Source organism: Copadichromis virginalis, linkage group LG8, assembly GCF_057382275.1.
Source record: "Copadichromis virginalis isolate Kocher_CV1m ecotype Utaka linkage group LG8, C_Virginalis_male_GT1.1, whole genome shotgun sequence".
Taxonomy (NCBI): domain Eukaryota; kingdom Metazoa; phylum Chordata; class Actinopteri; order Cichliformes; family Cichlidae; genus Copadichromis; species Copadichromis virginalis.
In genome coordinates this window covers 14,664,759-14,683,471 of record NC_140625.1, presented here as the reverse complement: position 1 = coordinate 14,683,471, position 18,713 = coordinate 14,664,759, and the positions used below count along the sequence as shown (strand labels likewise).

Below are 18,713 nucleotides of genomic sequence, written 5' to 3'. Positions count from 1 at the left end.
AATGAAAACAATATTATATGAATTATTTTAATGTTGGTCCGAAGAGCTTGAAAAAAGTAGCTCGTATCCTCTTGGAATAGAGGTGAAATGTCTTTTAAAACTTTAATCTATTTGTCTTCTTCTTTCCCCCCCCCCCCCCCAATCTCTTAAGACTACAATAAACTGGATGACAGGGAACCTACACAGACACACTTTAATGCTGCTACTGATGTGCGCATTTGCGCTACCAAAACCTACCAGATTATGTATCCATTATGTTATCCATTCTTTCTGAACGCAGTGCGTGTGGTTTATCCGGTTGCACTCACATCCTGTATTGTGAGTACCTTTAAGGGTTTTGCCCCAACCCATTTGAAAGACATTATCATCAGCAGAATGATCTGCTGCAGTCTGCCTCAAAGGTTAAAGCCACTTGCCTATTCATATCTGGAGTGTACATGATGCTCTGTGATGTTAATTAGGCGCTTCTGAAACGGCACAGTGATATGACACTCTGGACTGCAGTCTGGACTCAATTTATCATCTGTACGATCCTCTAACAAAAAAATTAAAATCAATGTTTGATCCTTACATTCTTGGTTCAAAACAACCATTTTTCTCTTCTGTGTGGAGCTCTACCTGTGCCTCTATAGGATCCTTCCACAGTCTAAAGACATGCTTGTTAAGTTAATTGGCTGTTGGCATGTATGTAAAGTCTGAATGGTTGTCTGATTCTATGCGTTAACCTGGCAACTTCTCCAGCACCCTATGACAGCTGGGACAGACTGGGATCCCTACAGTGAGAGGAGCAGCAGACCCATTGTGCTGTTCTTGTAAGCATTTGGTTTCATTTAAAGGCTCCTTAGACGTGTTACACAAGACTTTCCACTGTTATTATCGTTAAAAAAAATAAAAAATAAAAAATATATATTTGGAAAGAATGGAGGCTCAACACCTTAGAAAGGCAATTTAGATCGTATTTCCCTTTTTAACTTGCGTCACATCTCTATTAAGATGCAGTGTGTATTTAATGTGAGATTAACCTTGAATTAGCATTAATTCCTCATATCGAATATTCTACAATCCAAGCATCAAAGTTTAAACAATCTGACTTCAGCAGAGTGTAAAATTAGGAATTATAACCACGTATAAAGCAATTTCCTAAATCAGGATTCTGGTGTTGTGGACTCTACAGGATAATTCTCGCTGGCTGTCTTGCCACCTCCGTTTCCATCGCCGTGCACATGTAAGCATGCAAACACTGCAATCAGCCAACTCAGTGCTGAGCTAGGAAAACCAGCTGCTTTCCCATCATTTCCAGACTCAGAACTGGCAGCCATACAAGGCTGTGTCAGTCTCATTCTGATACCCAAGCTACAAAATTAGCATCTTGAAAGCATATTTTATGAAAAAGAAGAAAAAAAAAAAGCCTTCCATGCACAATACTGTAACAAGCAGCGCAAGCCTGGCAAGAAGGTCCTTGATAATATGGCACAAAATTAAGCAACTAAGTAGTATGAAGAGTAGTAAAGAGAAGAACAATCCGCTGCAATGTGGCCTGGTTTTATTGCATAGCACGGAAAGGGAACAGCAAAAAGCAGTTCAATCCATGCTGTGTGTCACAGTTCACAAGTTAAGTTGATGGCTGTTAGCAGCATTTATTTGTTTGGCACAGTGAGTAAGCAGACTGCTCTCAGGCATTAGCACCATGCACACACACACGTGCCTCTCACCCTCACAACCAATCAGGAAGAGTCAAAAAAGCAAAAGAGACAAGAGAAAGCAACCACACTCAGGTGAGCGGAGAATATTTTTTATAAAAAACAAAAACAAACTCCAGTTCCAGTTTGGTCCAGTTACAAAACAGCAGAGAAAAAACAGGTGCTCTGAAGCGGTCCCTCCAGTCTTGCTGTCAAACTGTACTGCACATCCTGTTACAGCCTAAACAAAAACCTTAATCTCTTTGGCCCGTGAACCCGAGATGCAGCAGTTGATGCCGTCAGTGATTACGTTCACTATAGGGAAGTATATCATTTGTGCTCCCCTCCACTCCAACTCCGTTGCTAAAAATAGGCCAGCCCTACGTTCACCTTAGCAAATACACATGCGCACACACACATCCAGGCTCACACTGACTACTACAGTGGAGAATAGAGTGCAGTCGTGTGGAGAGGGTGGAATGGGGGTGGAGGGGTGTAGTGGGTGGCAAGGGGAAAGTGTATTTTGAGGTATTAGCAGAACAGGATGAGCATGTGGGGATAGATGTGATGGAAGGAGATGGGATAAAAGGAAGATGAAGTACTTTGAAGAGCTCGAGAAAGGGCAGACGTAAAATATTTGAGGAGAAAAAGACAGACGATAAAAGAAAGCGTAGCTTAAATGATGAAATTAGAAGAGGAGAAGGTGGGGATGAGGGATCTCCGATATCCTTCCTTCCTACCGAGCCAACTTCCCTCCCACGCTTGCAGCAGTGAGCCCTGTGACTTTCAAAGAAGGCATTAATAATGCATTCGAAGGCTCACTTTATGCTATTGTAAACATGGCAGGATAGGTGTCATGCTGGTGTAGTAAATGGGCACACATCTGACACTCAAATAAATTCACAGAATAAAAGCCGGCTGGAAACTTAGCTGAATCTAAACGGTCTAACATTCTGCAATGCCCTCATTTTCCTGAGGTGTAATTAGACCAATCAGGTCGGTCTCCCGAGCAGGTGCTGGCGGTCTTAAATGGTTTCAAATGAACCTTTCTGATAGGCCTGAGTAGCTTATCCATGATAACATAATACAGGCTTATCAAAGGTTGGGCACTGCAGAGATAAAGTGAGCCTGAACCAGTTTGATATAAAGAACCGATGTCAGGGTTGCTTACATCATGGCACAGATAAGTGGTATGAGGCCCTGGGCTACGGTGAAGACTCAGGCTCGGGATGAGAAAAACTAAACAACATCAATCATCTGGTGTCATACCAAAAAGTGATTTCTAGCATTTGCCAAAAAATGACTGCCTGTAATTAAACTGTTGTAAATTGACTTGTTGATCTTTAATCTGTCAATCATATTTCAAAAATGAATGACATCAAGTCATTTTAATCCAGAAAGAATATTCCTGTCACAAACTAGAGGTTTTTCGGCACAACATTTACAACGGAGAAGCTAGCTGAACTCTCCTGTTAAGCTAGTTATGTTGAGGGTTGAGATATTCTCTTTAAAAACATAATTACTATAAGTATGTTCTTTTTCAATTCAGTAAAAACATCATAATTAACTTTTTGCAGTGTGATATTTGTTTTGAGTGTGCTATAGAAGGACTTCTTGCTGTCTGTCCCGACCTTGGTAAAATTAAAGTACTTAGTTTTGTTTTAAAAGGAAATTACATTCATAATGATATTTCTTATCTCTTACTGAGAGGTCTGCTCCGACACAGTGAAAGGAAATATATTTCATTAAGCAGTGTAAAATCTCTCCAAAATACAAACTAAGCTACAGCTGGACAGAAAAAAAAAAAGATGGACATCACCCATTGGTTCAAGTTCCAGCAATGAAGAGTTATCATTTTGTACAATGGCATTTTTGGATTTTGGGAACTAGAATGCTGTTAGTGTGATTAAAATAATATTTGCCTAATAATTGCATAGAAAAATACTCTTAAAGAGACCAACACCACAAACATGGTTTGCAAGTCCAGTTCAGGGGCTCGTATTAGCTGAGGAGATGCCTAGCTTAAAGCTGAAACAGCATCCACCTGTCAGTCAAAGGAGACGCATCAGTTACAGTGAGTCCTAATAAACTGGTGAAACAATTGGGGGGGTGGGGGAGCACAGCAATACAACTGTTGTGACCAAAACATGTTTTGATACCAAAAAGATTGACTTCTGCTGTTGGGCAATTTAATAAGAGAATTTACTAGAATGGACTCATTTTGGAACAATCCTCAAGTGGCCATTACAGAAACTGTTTTTGGCACTTCCACCTTGGCTTCATTTTCAGCCTTGGAGATTGCTGCTTGAACATAACAATCAGAACAATCAAAAGACACAATCAAACCAAAATAATGCAATCCTCCTGACACAAGAGTCACAGTCGTCAAACAGAATTTCAAAATTCTGTGAAGTGACTTCACTGCAGCTGAGGGCCAGAGGTAATCTGGTTATAAACATTAGACTCTCCATATCCGTAGTTCATTTAGGTGGTAAAGATTCACTGTGTGGTCGTTAAAAACCCAGCTAAGGAAGCAAGCAGAAACATGGCAATAACAAAACCTATTGACATTTCTCTGAAATTAGAGATATTAAAGTAGTGGGAACAATGACAGCACAAAAAGAGGAAATACAATGAGAGAACTGTGCTCTGAAAGGCAATGTGTTCCCTCTGATGCATTACACATTGGAATTAAGCAGCCTTTGATGTCTCAAAGTCAGGACATTCACATGCATGCAAAGTAAGAAAAAAAAAAAAAAAGTTGACTCATGACATGACTAACTCAAAGGAACTAGAACGAATAGTGTACAACCACACTCCAGAAGCAGCCTCAAATTCTCAATAATTACTAACAGCAACATTTTTCTCTTACCTCCCGGCAGAAGCTGACTATGTTCTCCCAAAGCTCCTTTGCCTCGCCCTCATCATTCCGTCGTCGCGCCTCTACATGCATGCTCTCCCTTCTCTTCAGAGGTTTAACCACCTTGCGAAGGGTGAGGTACTGCTGGGGTGTGTGGCATGCTGCGCAGTTCTTGGCTTTGATATCATTGAGCAGCGTGCATGCTGGACAGCTCCACTGTCCTACCTTCTCCTGGAGGCTAGATGAGGTGGAGGACGAAGAAGAACCAGAGGAGGCAACGGCAGAAGAGGATGAAGGAAAGCCCCGGGCCTGTTTACGTATTTTATGACCTGAGGATGATGAAGAAGAGGAAGGTGTGCAGGAGCAAGATGCAGTACCAGGCCCCACTGGGAGGCCACAATGTGTACAGCAGCGGGGTAGAGGCACCTGCTGCTCCTGGAAGCCATGCAGCTTTGAAGAACCACAAGCTGAGCACTTGGGAGCACCTGTAGGGTTGCGCAGGGTGCACTTAGAGCAGGCCCATGTGCTAAAGTCCGGGCTCGAGGGGCTTGCTGGGGTAAAACGTACGGTTTCACAGCCTACTAGGTCGATGAGGTCAGCACCACCCCTTGACGATCTGCAGGTCTCGCACTTCGCTGAGCTGCCTTGGTTGGCCACGGAGCAGCTAGGGCACTTCCAGGTAGAGGCTGATGTGGAAGCAACAGGTAGGTGGGGCGTCAGTGGGTGGTGCTGAGACTCTTCTTCCTCCAAGATACTGAGGCGCTTGCTGGGGTAAGAAGGTTCCTGGGGCTGGGCGTGCTTGGGCTTAGCTGGCCTCTGTGGGCCAGGTTGGGGTGGCACACTGGCAGCTGAAGGGGAAGTGGGGCTGGGAGTGTTGGTTCCTGGGTTCGGTGGGCGTCCCGGAGGCGGTACCTCTCGCCTGCTGCGAGGCACAGGATTGTTCTGGAGGGAGGAGAATGAAGTAAAGGTGGAGGCGAGGGCCTGTGAAGACACATGGGGAGCTTCTTGAGGATCACAGGGCGGGGCTGGGGGGGAGTCATCTGTTAGGTCAATCAGTAGCGGGGCCGAAGCGGCTGTGTGAACAGGAAAGCCCAATACTGGCGTGCGCACCTCAGGCACTACCAGCGCTTCTGGGGGGATTTTAGGCAGAGACAGTTTTCTAGGCCCACCACAGGCTGAGCATGAAAGCGCCACAGGGGTGTTGTGAAGTGTGCACCGAGGACAAGCCCAGCCCGCCTGCTGACCCTCCTGACCATCCACCTCTCCATTGCTCTCAGACCGCCGAAACACTTCCTCCTTAGCTGGATGCTGTCCATGGGGCTCAAGTAGCACTGTGGGGGTGATCGTGGGTGTTGGGGGCTCAGTGGGAGCAGAAGGGAGACCATTGGCAGTGGCAGCTATGGTGGTCGTAGGAGGTGTGTGAGTGGCGGGTGATGGACCAAAGCCACAGACCGAGCAGGCTCCAGATCCCTGCGGGTTATTGAGGGTACAGCGGGGACAGGTCCAGCGGTGTTCCTCAGTGCTGCTGAGGCGCAGGATCTGGTTGAGGTCGGGTTTCTGGCGTGGCGCCTCACAGATAGAACAGCGAGGTGCTGCACCGGCATTTAAGAAAGTACAGCGCCCACATGACCACTCACTGCCTTGCACCGCTGCTGCCATGGAGCCTGGAGAGTGAGAGTGGCTGGGAAAAAAAAGGAGAAAAAACAATGAGTCAGAACAGAATGAACCAAACAAATCAGTCAGTAATACATTTTGCCATATAAGTGCTTGGCAAAAATAGATGCATATTAACTATATTGCTGCATAAACGCGCAAGCTATTTCAGTCAAGCGAAGCTTAAAGTGTCAGCAGAGCACGGGAGAAGAGAAGGAAACGTGACAAGATTTTTCTTATGGAAAAAGCCAGAGAATTCAGGGTGATCACGTAAAGGAAGAAAAGAGCAAACAGCAAAAACAACCCAGAAAACGCAAGACGAGGAGAGGCAGAAAGAGTAGAATAGAAAAATACAGCGCAAGAGGGAAAGATTAGGCAGTGCAGGGGGGGAAAGGGGAAAAAAAATCAAATCTCCCTCCTGGGGGCACTGAGGGCAGTAAATCCATACACAATGGCCACCTGATTAGAGCCAGGGAGACAGCGCACAGTGAGGAGGAGCGAGAAGAGAGGAGAGGAGGCTGCTATCGCCTCAGAATACTAGGACAGTGTTGCTTGAGTTTCCCTAACTGACACTCACTAAAACACAGGCGAGAGAGAGGAGGAGGGGAAAAAAGAAAAAAAACAAAAACAAAACAAAACAGAGAACACACACACACACACACACACACACACACACACACACAATCTTTTCCACTTCATATTAGCGGCTCTCTCCCCTCTCAGTGAATGTTAATGCAGGGTAGATGGGAGCAACTTAAGGTCACGTCAATCTCTTGCCCAAATGAATCTCAAATGGATGAGTCTATTAATTCTCACAGCGCTTATGACTCAGGCATATTTTAAATGGCAAGTCATTCATGCCACTGGAGTTACAGCAAATTTAAAGCTCGCTACTATCCACATATCTTAAGAGGACTCAAACAGAGAAAACAGCACAGAAAGAAATCCATCTATTCGGGCCCCTCGGTTTCTTTCCACCTCTCGCAAACTAAAACCTAAAAAGGAGTCTGTTACTGTGGATTGACGTGTGTACAATCCTTTCTGAGTGCCTGCAATTCAGTCAATCTGACTTATTGATAGAGGGTATATTAGGGGCTTGGAGGGAAGGCAGCACAGTCGGATACTTCCAACTGTGCAGCAGAGAGGGTTGGGGTGGGGGCGGATTGAAGAGGGACAGCCCCAAGGGACGGACACGGTTTCTATCTGGACAAACCCATAAATGTCAGTGTCACTCAGGCTGCTCATGTGTGAACACCAACAGAGAAGGTAATGTGGGGATTTTAGGATAGCTGAGGGGAAGGTGCCAAGAGCTAGGATACTTCAGTGTTTTTCACATTGACCCCAGCAGAGAACATGTTGCCCTCAAAGTCACTGAAGCTTGTTGATCTTCTGTGTGATATTTTGGTTGGAGAACTACATGTGCTGTGTTAAAAGATTTCGTTTAGGGCACGAGCCTGAAACCTTTACAATCAGAGCAGACATTTTTGTACTTCAGCTCTGCATTCCCATTGCAATAATGCATTTGTTGCTTTTTTTCATTTATAGACCAATGGTATTGGTCTTAAAAATATCGGTCAGGTTCTAATTGGGCAAATGAATCATAATTAAAAGTAATCTAAAACACCTGACAATTTATTAGCTTTAAAAATAGCCCAAATAAAAAAGGGAGAACTCCAGGTGCATATCAAGCAAACCAGGAAGACAGCTGCTCTACAGTCACAGGATTGCAAGCTCTAGGTTGGGGTAGGGGTTTGGCACTTAATTGTGACGCCAAACAAACACCACACCCACAGTGTGTAGCAGGTAGCAGTAAGTGTACTGGAAACAATGGTAACACAGGACAACCTTTAGCCAAAACATGAGAACCAATGACCTTAAACTCAGTAGTGCAATTGCTAAAGTCCCCACCAATGCACCCACAAAGTGGACTGGATAAATGACTGTCAAGGCAGGTGAAAAACAGACAAACAGCTGGGCATACAGAAGTTATAGTGAGATCTGAGACTCGATGTAAAACAAACTTTTTCTATAAAAGCATATTCTGATAATTCCTTGTTGCTGACACGGCAGTTTGGAGTGCCTGGGTCCTGCTCCTCTCCCCTGAAGTGCCATGTGTCACGGCCAGCCAACTGCCTTTAGTTCAACTTCATTAAACCTTTCAAATCAAGCGAATCCCCAGATCCCAGGGGGACCTCTTACAGACGACCTCTTGCTCCCAGCGCAATGTCTGTTCCTCTTGTCATCCCTTCTCCCAGAGGTAAAGAGGGAAATGACAAGCAGGAAGAAATGTGAACGTGTTACTTTAGTTGTCTCTTGAGTGTGTGGGTCCTCGCTGCTTGGTTGTATGCTTGCATGAATGCAGGCATCTAGCTATATTTATCCATAGATGCAGCACTGCTGCTAGTTTTATTGTCCACCTACATTTGTGTGTTTTCTCAGGATAGCAAAACTATAGAAGCAGAAGCAAATAGTAGCCTTTAGCACCCCTGAAGTCCACACTGTAAGGAGTAAATTCAGCCTTCTAATGATAAACAAAACATAGAACACACTTTTTCTTTAAAAGCACACAAACGCTTTTATCACTGCATTTATCTGCAATGTCTTCATGGCTGCTCTGCAATATTAAGTGCCCTTCTAGCCACTAACAAAAAAGGGGTGCCAATGAAGTAATGTTCATTGAGTAATAATATTAAGGACATAACTGACATTGTTCATCTAACCACAAAAAAAAGAAAAAAAGAAAAGAAAGGTCTGTGGTGTGTCCTGAGACTACAGCCCTGTCTCCGCACCTTCAGCAGCTATGCTAAAAGTAGTTGAATTAAGTGGCAGCACTGTGCCAGCTGGGATGGCACATGTTTACATCATGTTTGGCTCTCTAAAGGTCTGCGCATCTGAGTGCCGCAAACATCAATGACGACAACAAGTGTCAACACCTCATGTTTGATGACAGATTCTACCCTGTGGACATTTATAACTGTCAGGCCTCTTTCATCTACAGCAAGAGAGCAAAGTTGCAGTGTCAGCCACGTGGAGAATTTGTCAAAGCAATTGATGTGGTTCTCACTGGAGCACAGGGATCACAGATTCATTATATTTCCATCTTTAGCTGACACCATGAAAGCTTTTTATTAAAGTGATCAGCCTCAAGGATTTTTTAAAATTATCTTATTGATACTAGTTATAAGCAGCGGTATTTACCTCTCACCCAGTACGGTGTGATGAACAACTATAACCTCTCAATTGGGGTTCTCAATGCATTTTGACTGTACTATGTGCACACCCAGTACAGTACTTTTCAAAAGTTTTGAGCTACCCTTCACTTATTGCATATTCAAACACACATGGAAATACTATATATAAATCAAAATCAGAGTTTGTACAATTCTAAGAAGCACCTTTATTCTTCAACCAAGTCTGAACTTTCTTAGTCAAGCTTTTGTTTTTTTTAGTAGTCTTCAGGAATAGTTCTCCAGACTTCTTGAAGGACAATCAAAGCTCTTCTTTGGATGTTTCTGCCTTTTGTTCTGTTCTCTGTCCAGATGATCCCTCACTGCTTCAATAATGCTGAAGTCTGGGCTCTGGGGAGGCCGATCCATGACTCATGTGTTTTTCCATCCAGGTATGATGTTATTGTACTGGTAGTTTGTTTGGGATCATGGTCAAGCTGTTGTCAATTGAGATACTTTCCCGATGGAAATTGAATTGTTGTTCAAAATCTGATAGTCCTTCAGTGTGTTCATAATTGAATCAGTTTTGACGGGATCCCCAACACCACTGGGTAAAATGCAGCCCCAAACCATGACAGAGCCTCCGCCATGTTGTACAAATAAGTGGAGACACTCACCAGTTGTACAAACTGACAATAATTTAAGCCAAATTTTCAAATCTTTATTTTTTAAAGGCCGGCTACCTTTTCTTTTGCCCACCACTTGTGCAGTTTCCCCAAATCATTTAAGGACACATTTTGTGGCACACAATTTCAGCTCTTTCAATAAACACCTTGTTGGTGCAAAAATACTATTACATGCCTATCAATTTGTGTTCTCTTTGGCTTTTTTGTACAGGTGACAAGAGACATTAAGAGTTTCAATATTAACAGGAACCTATAAAAAGTACTCCTGTAGCATTTGAGGACTTTCGATCAGAGGTCATGTTCAGAGCTGTTCAAACATAAATGAAACCAGGATTCCTGTAACTCTGCAATGTAAGAGGAAGAATGATTCACAGGCCTGGAGAACTACGGCTTAACCCATTTTTTTAAAACATTTAAATAAAGTCTGGCTGCTTGGAAACAAACTATATAAAGAATTGAGGGGTGGGTCAAGACTTGCACAGGACTATATGTACAATACATGCGTGCAGCAGAGGATGAAGTACTATAGCCTGTGATCCCTGGACCATACTTAAAAGGATGTTTTTAATGTACATGTTCCAGTCACTAACAAAAGTGTGCAGCACGCACACACATACACACAGACACATGCACACACCTTTTGTCCTTGGCCCTGTGCTCACTGGAGCTGGTCTAAAAGTGCCCACTTCAGCTCCTCTGTGTCGCAGACCTGGGCAGTCAGCCAGTAGCTTACACTGAAGAGGAAGAGAATAGAAGAGCACCCTCACCTCTAGAAAGCCTATCTTTCTGCAATGAGGCCCTCAATGAAGCCTGCTGCCCATAAAGTGGTTTCTCTGAAACTGGAATTTCACTTAAGTAAAAACATCTATAACCCTGCGGTGATTTCTCAACACTTCACTGGGTGTCAGACAATCAAAGTTTCAGCAGACTGTTATAAAGAGTACAAGTCTAAAATGTCTTAGTGGAAAATGAGCAAGTCTGTAATATTGCATAAAAAGAGTAAATTAACTTCCACAACTCAGGTGTCTACAAGGAAGTCTTCAGGGTTTAGATAAGAGTACCTACAAACAGCAAACATAGTCAAGATGATCAGTATCTACAGCACCCTGGATACAAGAGATGTCAGAAAGGCTTTAAGAAATGCTACAAAATCACTGATAACTGTGTCTAAGGCCACCTATGGCTCTGGCTACTTGGATTCATTATACATACTGAACTCTAATGCGAGATCAAACGAGGGGAATCTTGCCAGTCTCTCCCTGCCTCGCTGTGAGACATTTGGCCTTTGTGCGACAGTCATTAGCACTGCCTTTCCAAGGTTGGCCCCGAGCCCAGGGCCTGAGGGGAAGGTGTGGAATCGCCACTGGCCATTAGAGGCGCAGTGCTCCTGATTTACTCATTCAACACAAACATAAGCATGGCCACAAAAAAAAAAGAAGAAAAAAAAAAGGATGTTATCAGCACAGAAACTGTGGCTGCTGTTGGTAGCCTAGCTCCTTAATGACTGACCACTTTAACATTTTAATTTTTGCATTTGTAGTACTCACCGTATTTGTCTTATAGTACAGTGTCAGTTCTTCTGTACAGTGCAGGCATTGTGATTTTTATTCTTATCTAAAAACGTGCCAAAAATGTCAGCTTCCCACAATTCAAGCATTTAACTTGCTGTCTAATAAATGAAGTCTGACACAGGACCGAGCAGAAATATAAAGCGAGTCAGTCAGCACTTCAGAGATATTAAATGACAGATGGCCTGTCAGTTACCGTAGCGCAAGTGTCATTCAGGCTCTATGACAGTTTGTCTAGCTGAGCTTGAAATTTTTTTGCAAAACACACGTTTCCTCAAAGCCTTGACAACAAACATTAACTAACTACGCAGCAACTATACAGAATCCCATGACCTCAACATAATGTTTACTCAAAATTCTTGCTGCCTGCCTGAGTGCCAGCTGATACGTTTCTTATCATGTGCGTGCACTTGGGACATATATCTGAAAGGAACATACCGAGTCAGCTCTCTGGTATGAAAACATACTTGGCAGACAAAACGCAGACTCCAGCTGTAGGTTGGTGTCGGTACATTTGTGTGCAGCTTGTAGTGAAACACTGATCCAGTGAATATCAAATAGAGTTGGCTGCCTGCGAGCCAATTTGATTTTGTTAAAGTGAAGGAATTTTTCTATCAAATCTATCTAAGCTGAGCTCAGTTTCTGAATGAGGTGAAGCAAACTTGCTCCGCTGTGGGGTGCTCCTATTTAATAATGTATCCAAATGCATACACTGCTGGTTCGAGCCTGCCAGTACACCTTACACGCCTGTCTGACGGGAAGAATTGTAAATGTAGCTGCTGCTCTTACACAGCATGCAAGACAACAGAGAAACAGTGTGAGAAAAATCTTGCAAATTTAGTGTCTCACATTTAAATTCAGGTAGCACGAAGCAGCTGCCTAATTTAACATTTTCATACAATCGCTTTAATTTTCGGCACTTAATTACTCATTCACTTAAATCAGAGCATTTAACATCGTTAGGACTCGTTTTTGAAATTTTGCTTGCAATCAGTGAATTTCTACTTGTGCTTTTTCTACTTGATGTGTCCAAGTAGGAATTGCTGGCCTCTAACTTTGATCAACTGTGCTCAACTTCAAACTCAGCAGATTCGTTATCACTTTTTCAGGTATGTAAACTCTGGACTCTGACTCTTAAGGATGTGATTTCCAGGATGTGTGTGACCATGGACTGAATGAGTTTAGATATTAACAGGTCATCATAACCGAAGCGCCTGTAGCATTTACGTTCATGGTTGTTGCTCAAACATAAATAAAACCTGTTCCTGTAACTGTGCAGTATATGAGGAAGAGCAATGCAACACAAGTGACTAATAACAGACTAGTGTGCACTACTACAAAAAAAAAAAAAAAAAAAAAAAATGAAAATAATCTTTTTTTTTTTTTTTGACTGGAAATTAGAACCAAAAGCAGCACAGTGTGAGAGTGTTTGCATAATTTGTTTACTCTGGAATATAGTATTCCTGGGAAGACTAACTTTGTAGTGACAGCTCTAGCTCTGTGCATGCAAAGTAGCACCGCATGACCCATATCAGTGAGGATATTAGCCATTTGCTGATCCACTGGTATTGGCATTTATAAACGGCCAATAAATGAAAATTAAGAAATAAAAGAAGAGACTGAAAAAACACCCTTCAAAAATATTACGAGTGTTGACGATGCATAGCTTATCCACCAGGGGGCACTCTGCAACATCACAGTTGGCAACATGCCAGCTGAGTAGGGTCTGAGGCTAAACAAGTAAATAAATAACTTGACATGACAAATTTGTTTCTGGGATTGAAATTCTGATATTTTAAAATATCAGAATCAGTTTTGAAAATCTGATATTTCAGTCAGGATCCTCAAAGTACAGATTTTTCAAACTTGCAAAAAAGTGTTCTTTAACAGTGTGCTTTAGTAAAAAGGCATTTATAGTGTATTAAGGGCCACAAGAATTCTGCATTATTTTTAAGTTACCTGTTAGATCACTGCACTAAACATGTTAGTGTAACTGAGCTCTTTTCAGACTTTACTTCCTGTGGTGAAAGCTGGCCAAAGACGTAAGCCGAGAATCCCGACAAAAAGAAAAACATGAAAACATCCAAGCAATGATGGAATCAAGAACAACCAGACTTTCCAAATACTTCAAGTGTTTGTTATTGTAATTTACTGTGTGCCATTACTCACAAATATGTTTAAAAACAACAAAAAAAACTTTCAGTTTCAGCTTTTGATGCCTGCGCTGCACACAAAACACACCCTTTTGCCCCAAGTAATCATCCACCAAACCTCCAAGGCTATGATGGGAAAACCCTGGCTCAGTGAGCCACACAGTAGTAGAAGGTGCGACCTGGCCAGTCAGCCAGTGAAACCTGCTCCTTCAGTGCTGTTGGAAGCTCTTCCTCCTACAGCGCAGGACAACATGGGTGTGTCCATCGACAGTTTCTAGTAAACGTAGTTGAGTTTTTAATTTCATACTTTGAGAATATGCTGCAACTGACTATTTGCATTGTTATTAAACCCCAATAATTCATGCTTAATCATCCAGGTAAGTAAATCCCAAAAGGTTGGTTCTGTTCATTTAGACCAAGTGTTTTCAGTGGGAGAAACAATTCATCCAAGTGACTTCTTCAGTCTCAGCTGACTGCAGGTTTTCCTAACCCTATAAACAATACATTTGCACAATGACTGAAACTAGCCCACTGAATGAACAATGGGGCAGTGAGGAGCTCACCGCTGAAAACACTATGTCCAGATGAACAGAATCAACCTTTTGGGACATTCTGGACTGTTTTTTGTATACTATGTCACAATACTTTAAACCCTGTAACACCAAATTGTGTCATTTCTGATGGAAGTCTCAAAAACTACATCATGTTTGATTTTTATTCCCTCCAAAAACCCAAATTAATTGCACTATAATTTTTTGGATAATAAATTGCCAAAAAATACTGGATGTAAAATATGATACAAACTAAAATCTATATAAAATTTTTTAATTTAATTTCTTTTTATAATTATTTTTAAACACTCAATTTATAAAAAAAGAAAGCAAAAACAACAAACTTGAATTTCCTGGTAATTTTTTCATGGTTCAGGCTTTACAGGGTTAAAGTCAATTTCTCTCATTTTACAGTGTAATTCAAAGTAAAAGCATCAATCAATAACTCAATATAAATGTCTCCATCGATAGTTCAATATCAGGGCTTCCTTGCACTAACATGAGGTCTGTTAAACCTAATAAATGATCAATAATGCAAATAATTAAGGCTACAGTGCAGTCCGGTGTGTTATACTTTTTTAAATTGCCAAAGCTTATTTTCCCACAGGATTAAACTCCTATGATAAGGTCCGTCGAATGTAAACAATCTCCACAGTTGTTTTACTTTCTTGGAAACCAGTTTTATTACAACGCAAGTTTATCAGGAATGACTTTAATAGGCCATGTAAGCCTGGATGTCTCAGGAGAGCGTGACTGTTTTGAACTGCAAGACAGGCTCCAGATGTAGCTCCCACACAAACACACTCAAAGTGAGGCTTCTCTGGTGGTAAATATTCAGATGGGTTTTTTTTTTTTTTTTTGAGTGAGCGCAGGGAGAGAAGTGGAAATATAGAAACTTAAAACTTATATAATGTTAGAAAAAAAGTCTTGGTTGCTGTGCACTTGAAGATGAACAGATAGATGTTTTTAAAGTAGAAGAGAAAATGGGGGTGATTTTCATAACTGTCAGCAGGGTTTCAGAGCCCTGGCATTCCTATTTGTACTTTTTATATTATTTTTTTTTACCTCTTACATGCAAACAGTACTGGCAGGCAGTAGGAGTGGCAACTCTTCTTCGACAGCACAGAGCTTTTTATTGGAGAGAAAAAAAGAGAGACCTATCAGACACCAATATGTCCTTGGATCAGACGAGCTGTAAAAATGGATAATGAAAGCTGAAACATTCTGCTGCTTCTGAACACACCCTGTGTGCTGTGACGGGGATTAGATCAGCACTTTTACACCATCTCTGCCACACTCGAGAAAACCGAGAATTTATTTTAACCCCCATCAGTAATGAATGCAGCCTGCCTGTAACAGTCTCACAGACAGGAACTTTTTGACTTTATTAAAGTACTTTTCTCACTTACAAGACTAGAGTACGTGTTCCTCCTTAAAAAAAAATAAAGATACATTTCTGTTACGTGGAAGTTCTTTCTGTTTTCTGAAGAAACTGATGAGTCAGGGTCACCGATTAACAGGAACCTGTTTTTTTTCCTACATGACAGGTAATTCTGTGATGAATATGACTCACTCACATCAACCCTTATGGGTTTTTTTGCAGAGATAAGCCATTAAGTGATACTTGTTTGCAGTAATCTAGAGCACCAGCAGTTAAAAAGAAACTTGGTGACGTGATACAAAGGATTGGAGACAGCAAAGCCTTAATCACACGGGACAATAGAAATATAATTCAGAAAGTTTTAATTAAGTCTTTCCAAGACTTCTTGAGATAGAACATTAAGATGGGCAATTTTAAGATGTTGACAGTGGTACAAAGACTCATACCAGACGAGCTCTTTTGAGAAATTGCCCTTAGGCAGCCAGAAAGTACGGGAGAAACTATACACTGAGAGCAACTTTAAAAATTAAACACACATTCCCTTGTTATGAAACCTAAATATTATTGGAAGCTTTACACAATATAACCTTTGCTTCTAAACAGAGTAAATCAGTGTGTGAATTTCTGATCAGTTTCAACATTTGTATTCTCACTTTTTAGTTCACACTACTTATGATGAAGGACTCAAACCATATATGTATTATCACACTGATTTAAGAACTACCAATCACTTCTGCAAATACCAGTGAGAAAGGAAAAAATGGAGAAAAGGAATGAAACAATAACAGCGGCTTCTGACCTCTCGCTGTGCCCTCGGTGAATATTTCACGACCAGCGCTCGTTTTTTGATGGGTGAATCTGTCAGCGGTGGAGACAGCTTCAGACATTTGAATCTTTAAACAGAGGAAACTGTCTGACTGGGTTGCAACAGACATCAGTAATGGAGCAAAGCGAGCGCAAGCAGGAAGCTAGCAGGAAGCTCCAGAATCAGAGAGGAAGAAGGGAAAGAGATGGCAGGGGCACAGAGCTAATCTGAAGTTCCTGGGGGCACCCAAATCTGAAGGGGCCGAGGACACTGCTGACGCAGCTGTGCCTTGAGCCCGGGGGCAACTTCTAAAACAGTTCCACCCCTGTTACTGCGACACAAATCTAACCCGGGAAGGCAGACCAGCAAAAACCACCTGCCACGGGAAAGCACTAGTTTCTACGTGAAACCATTAACATTAACGTGAATTATACCCTTTCTCCATAGGTGTAATTCAGCAGCAGCAGAGTTTTCGTTCTGTGCGAGACAGACAGGTTATTATGTGCCGTCTTATCTTGGGCCCAGTGGAATTAGGTTACTGAACATATGCTACACATTTCCATGGCAACAAGAGTGGGGAAATCTGGAATCATGTCATTTGCAGAGCCAACGGGCGTTTTTGTTTTTTTTCCTCCTCCTTCTTTTCCCCTGCTGCATCCCTGCACTGTTTTCCACAGAAAGCCACGCTGTGAGACAACGCTTCCATGCCAAGTCTATTCTGGTTGGGGACTGTCCTGACGCGGCCCTGTCTCCATCAGATGAGGCAACGGCAAGGGAGAGAACAGGCTGAAATAATTCAGACATAAACGCGGCCAGCGACCATGCTTGTTGAGCCCAAGTGGACCTGTTTTAATCCAATTAAAGAGAGCACAGCCAGTGGAACGCGGTCGCAATAAACGCCGTCATCCATCATGCTGGGACAGCAGAGACTGGGAGCAACTCTGCAGAGAGCAGACACCGACCTTAGGGCCCCCGTAATGCGACGTGTAACGTAGGATGCTAGGAGTATGCGGCTGAAATGCAATGAAGCAGTCACATTTGTGACTTCACACTATAAGCACTGTGATAAAACTTAACTGCGCTGCCGTAATTACAATAGCGTCATGACTGAGATTCCAAAGTTGCATAACACTGGCTTCCTTTATAACATTCATCTTATCTGAAGACAAGCAGTCACATTAACAGAGTGTGCATTTCTCTCCTGTATATTTGTGAGTTTGCTGGCTCGCTAAATCGCTTTGGAGAATGACCTGAAAAGTAACAACGTAAGAAATTCAAAAATAAATAAATAAACTGAAACACAGGCATGTAAACTTTCACACTTTTGGCGTGAGACACCTTTTCTCAGTCTTTTTCACACTGCCACATGAATCTCTCGCAACAAATAACAGGAAGTCTCAAAGCTGACGCTTTACCCAAAAATCTTTTTCTTTTTTCTTAAGTTCGGCACCACACTTGTACATAAACAGCACAGAGAGCACAAAAGACACAGTTTGTGCCCCATTAAGCTGCCGGAGGCACACACAAAACCCCTCTCCAAAAGTCATTAAACTCTTCTCATATATGTTCAGTTTTTCCTTCATTTACTTTACTCTGAAATCTCAGATCCATTACAGATGTGAAAATACTAGCTTACTTACTCAAGCATTTTTACTGCAGTAACGAGTAGGTTATAGACCAGAGTAAAGATGTAAATGTCCGGTTTGCCAAAAAAATAAGAGGAGCTGGAAAAATGTGTTAATTCCAGCTGTTTACAAAAGCCTATTTTCTTTTTTTCCTTTTTTTTTTTTTTAATACCTCCAGCATCAGAAAGCCTTAGAATCCTTCCATGTGCGCTTAGAAGGAAGAGAGTTGTACACAGTTACACACTGGACAACAGTCATAACCTCATAGATTGGGATCTAAGGTCACGTACACATATGGTGGATGCTTCAGGCTGTGATGCCTGGGTAAGAATGTGTACACACATATTTACAACCCAATCGTGTGTCAGTCAATAGTTTCCTTCACTCTCATTGGTAGCTGCTTGATTGATTGATTGGTAATTTATTTCAACATGTGAACAATATACAAGTACATTTAGAAAAGAAAACAAGAGAGAGAAAAAATACTATACAAATTACAATGAGTAGCCTAAAGTTTGAGAAGAGTTTAACTTCTCTTGTCCTCCCGTGTAGACAGCCCTTAAACAGAGTAATTTTGTGTATTTC

General features: G+C 42.0%; 1 protein-coding gene across 2 annotated transcripts in view; it reads right to left on the bottom strand.

The window, feature by feature from the left end:
* Nucleotides 1-18,713, bottom strand: part of capn15 (calpain 15) — a 43,772-nt gene that overhangs the window by 17,643 nt on the left and 7,416 nt on the right. For both annotated transcript variants that reach the window (XM_085466049.1, XM_085466048.1), the window contains exon 2: nt 4,552-6,220. In XM_085466049.1, the coding sequence (XP_085322175.1) occupies nt 4,552-6,198 (1,647 nt within the window). In that variant the 5' untranslated portion in view covers nt 6,199-6,220. The remainder of the gene's footprint in view (nt 1-4,551; nt 6,221-18,713) is intronic.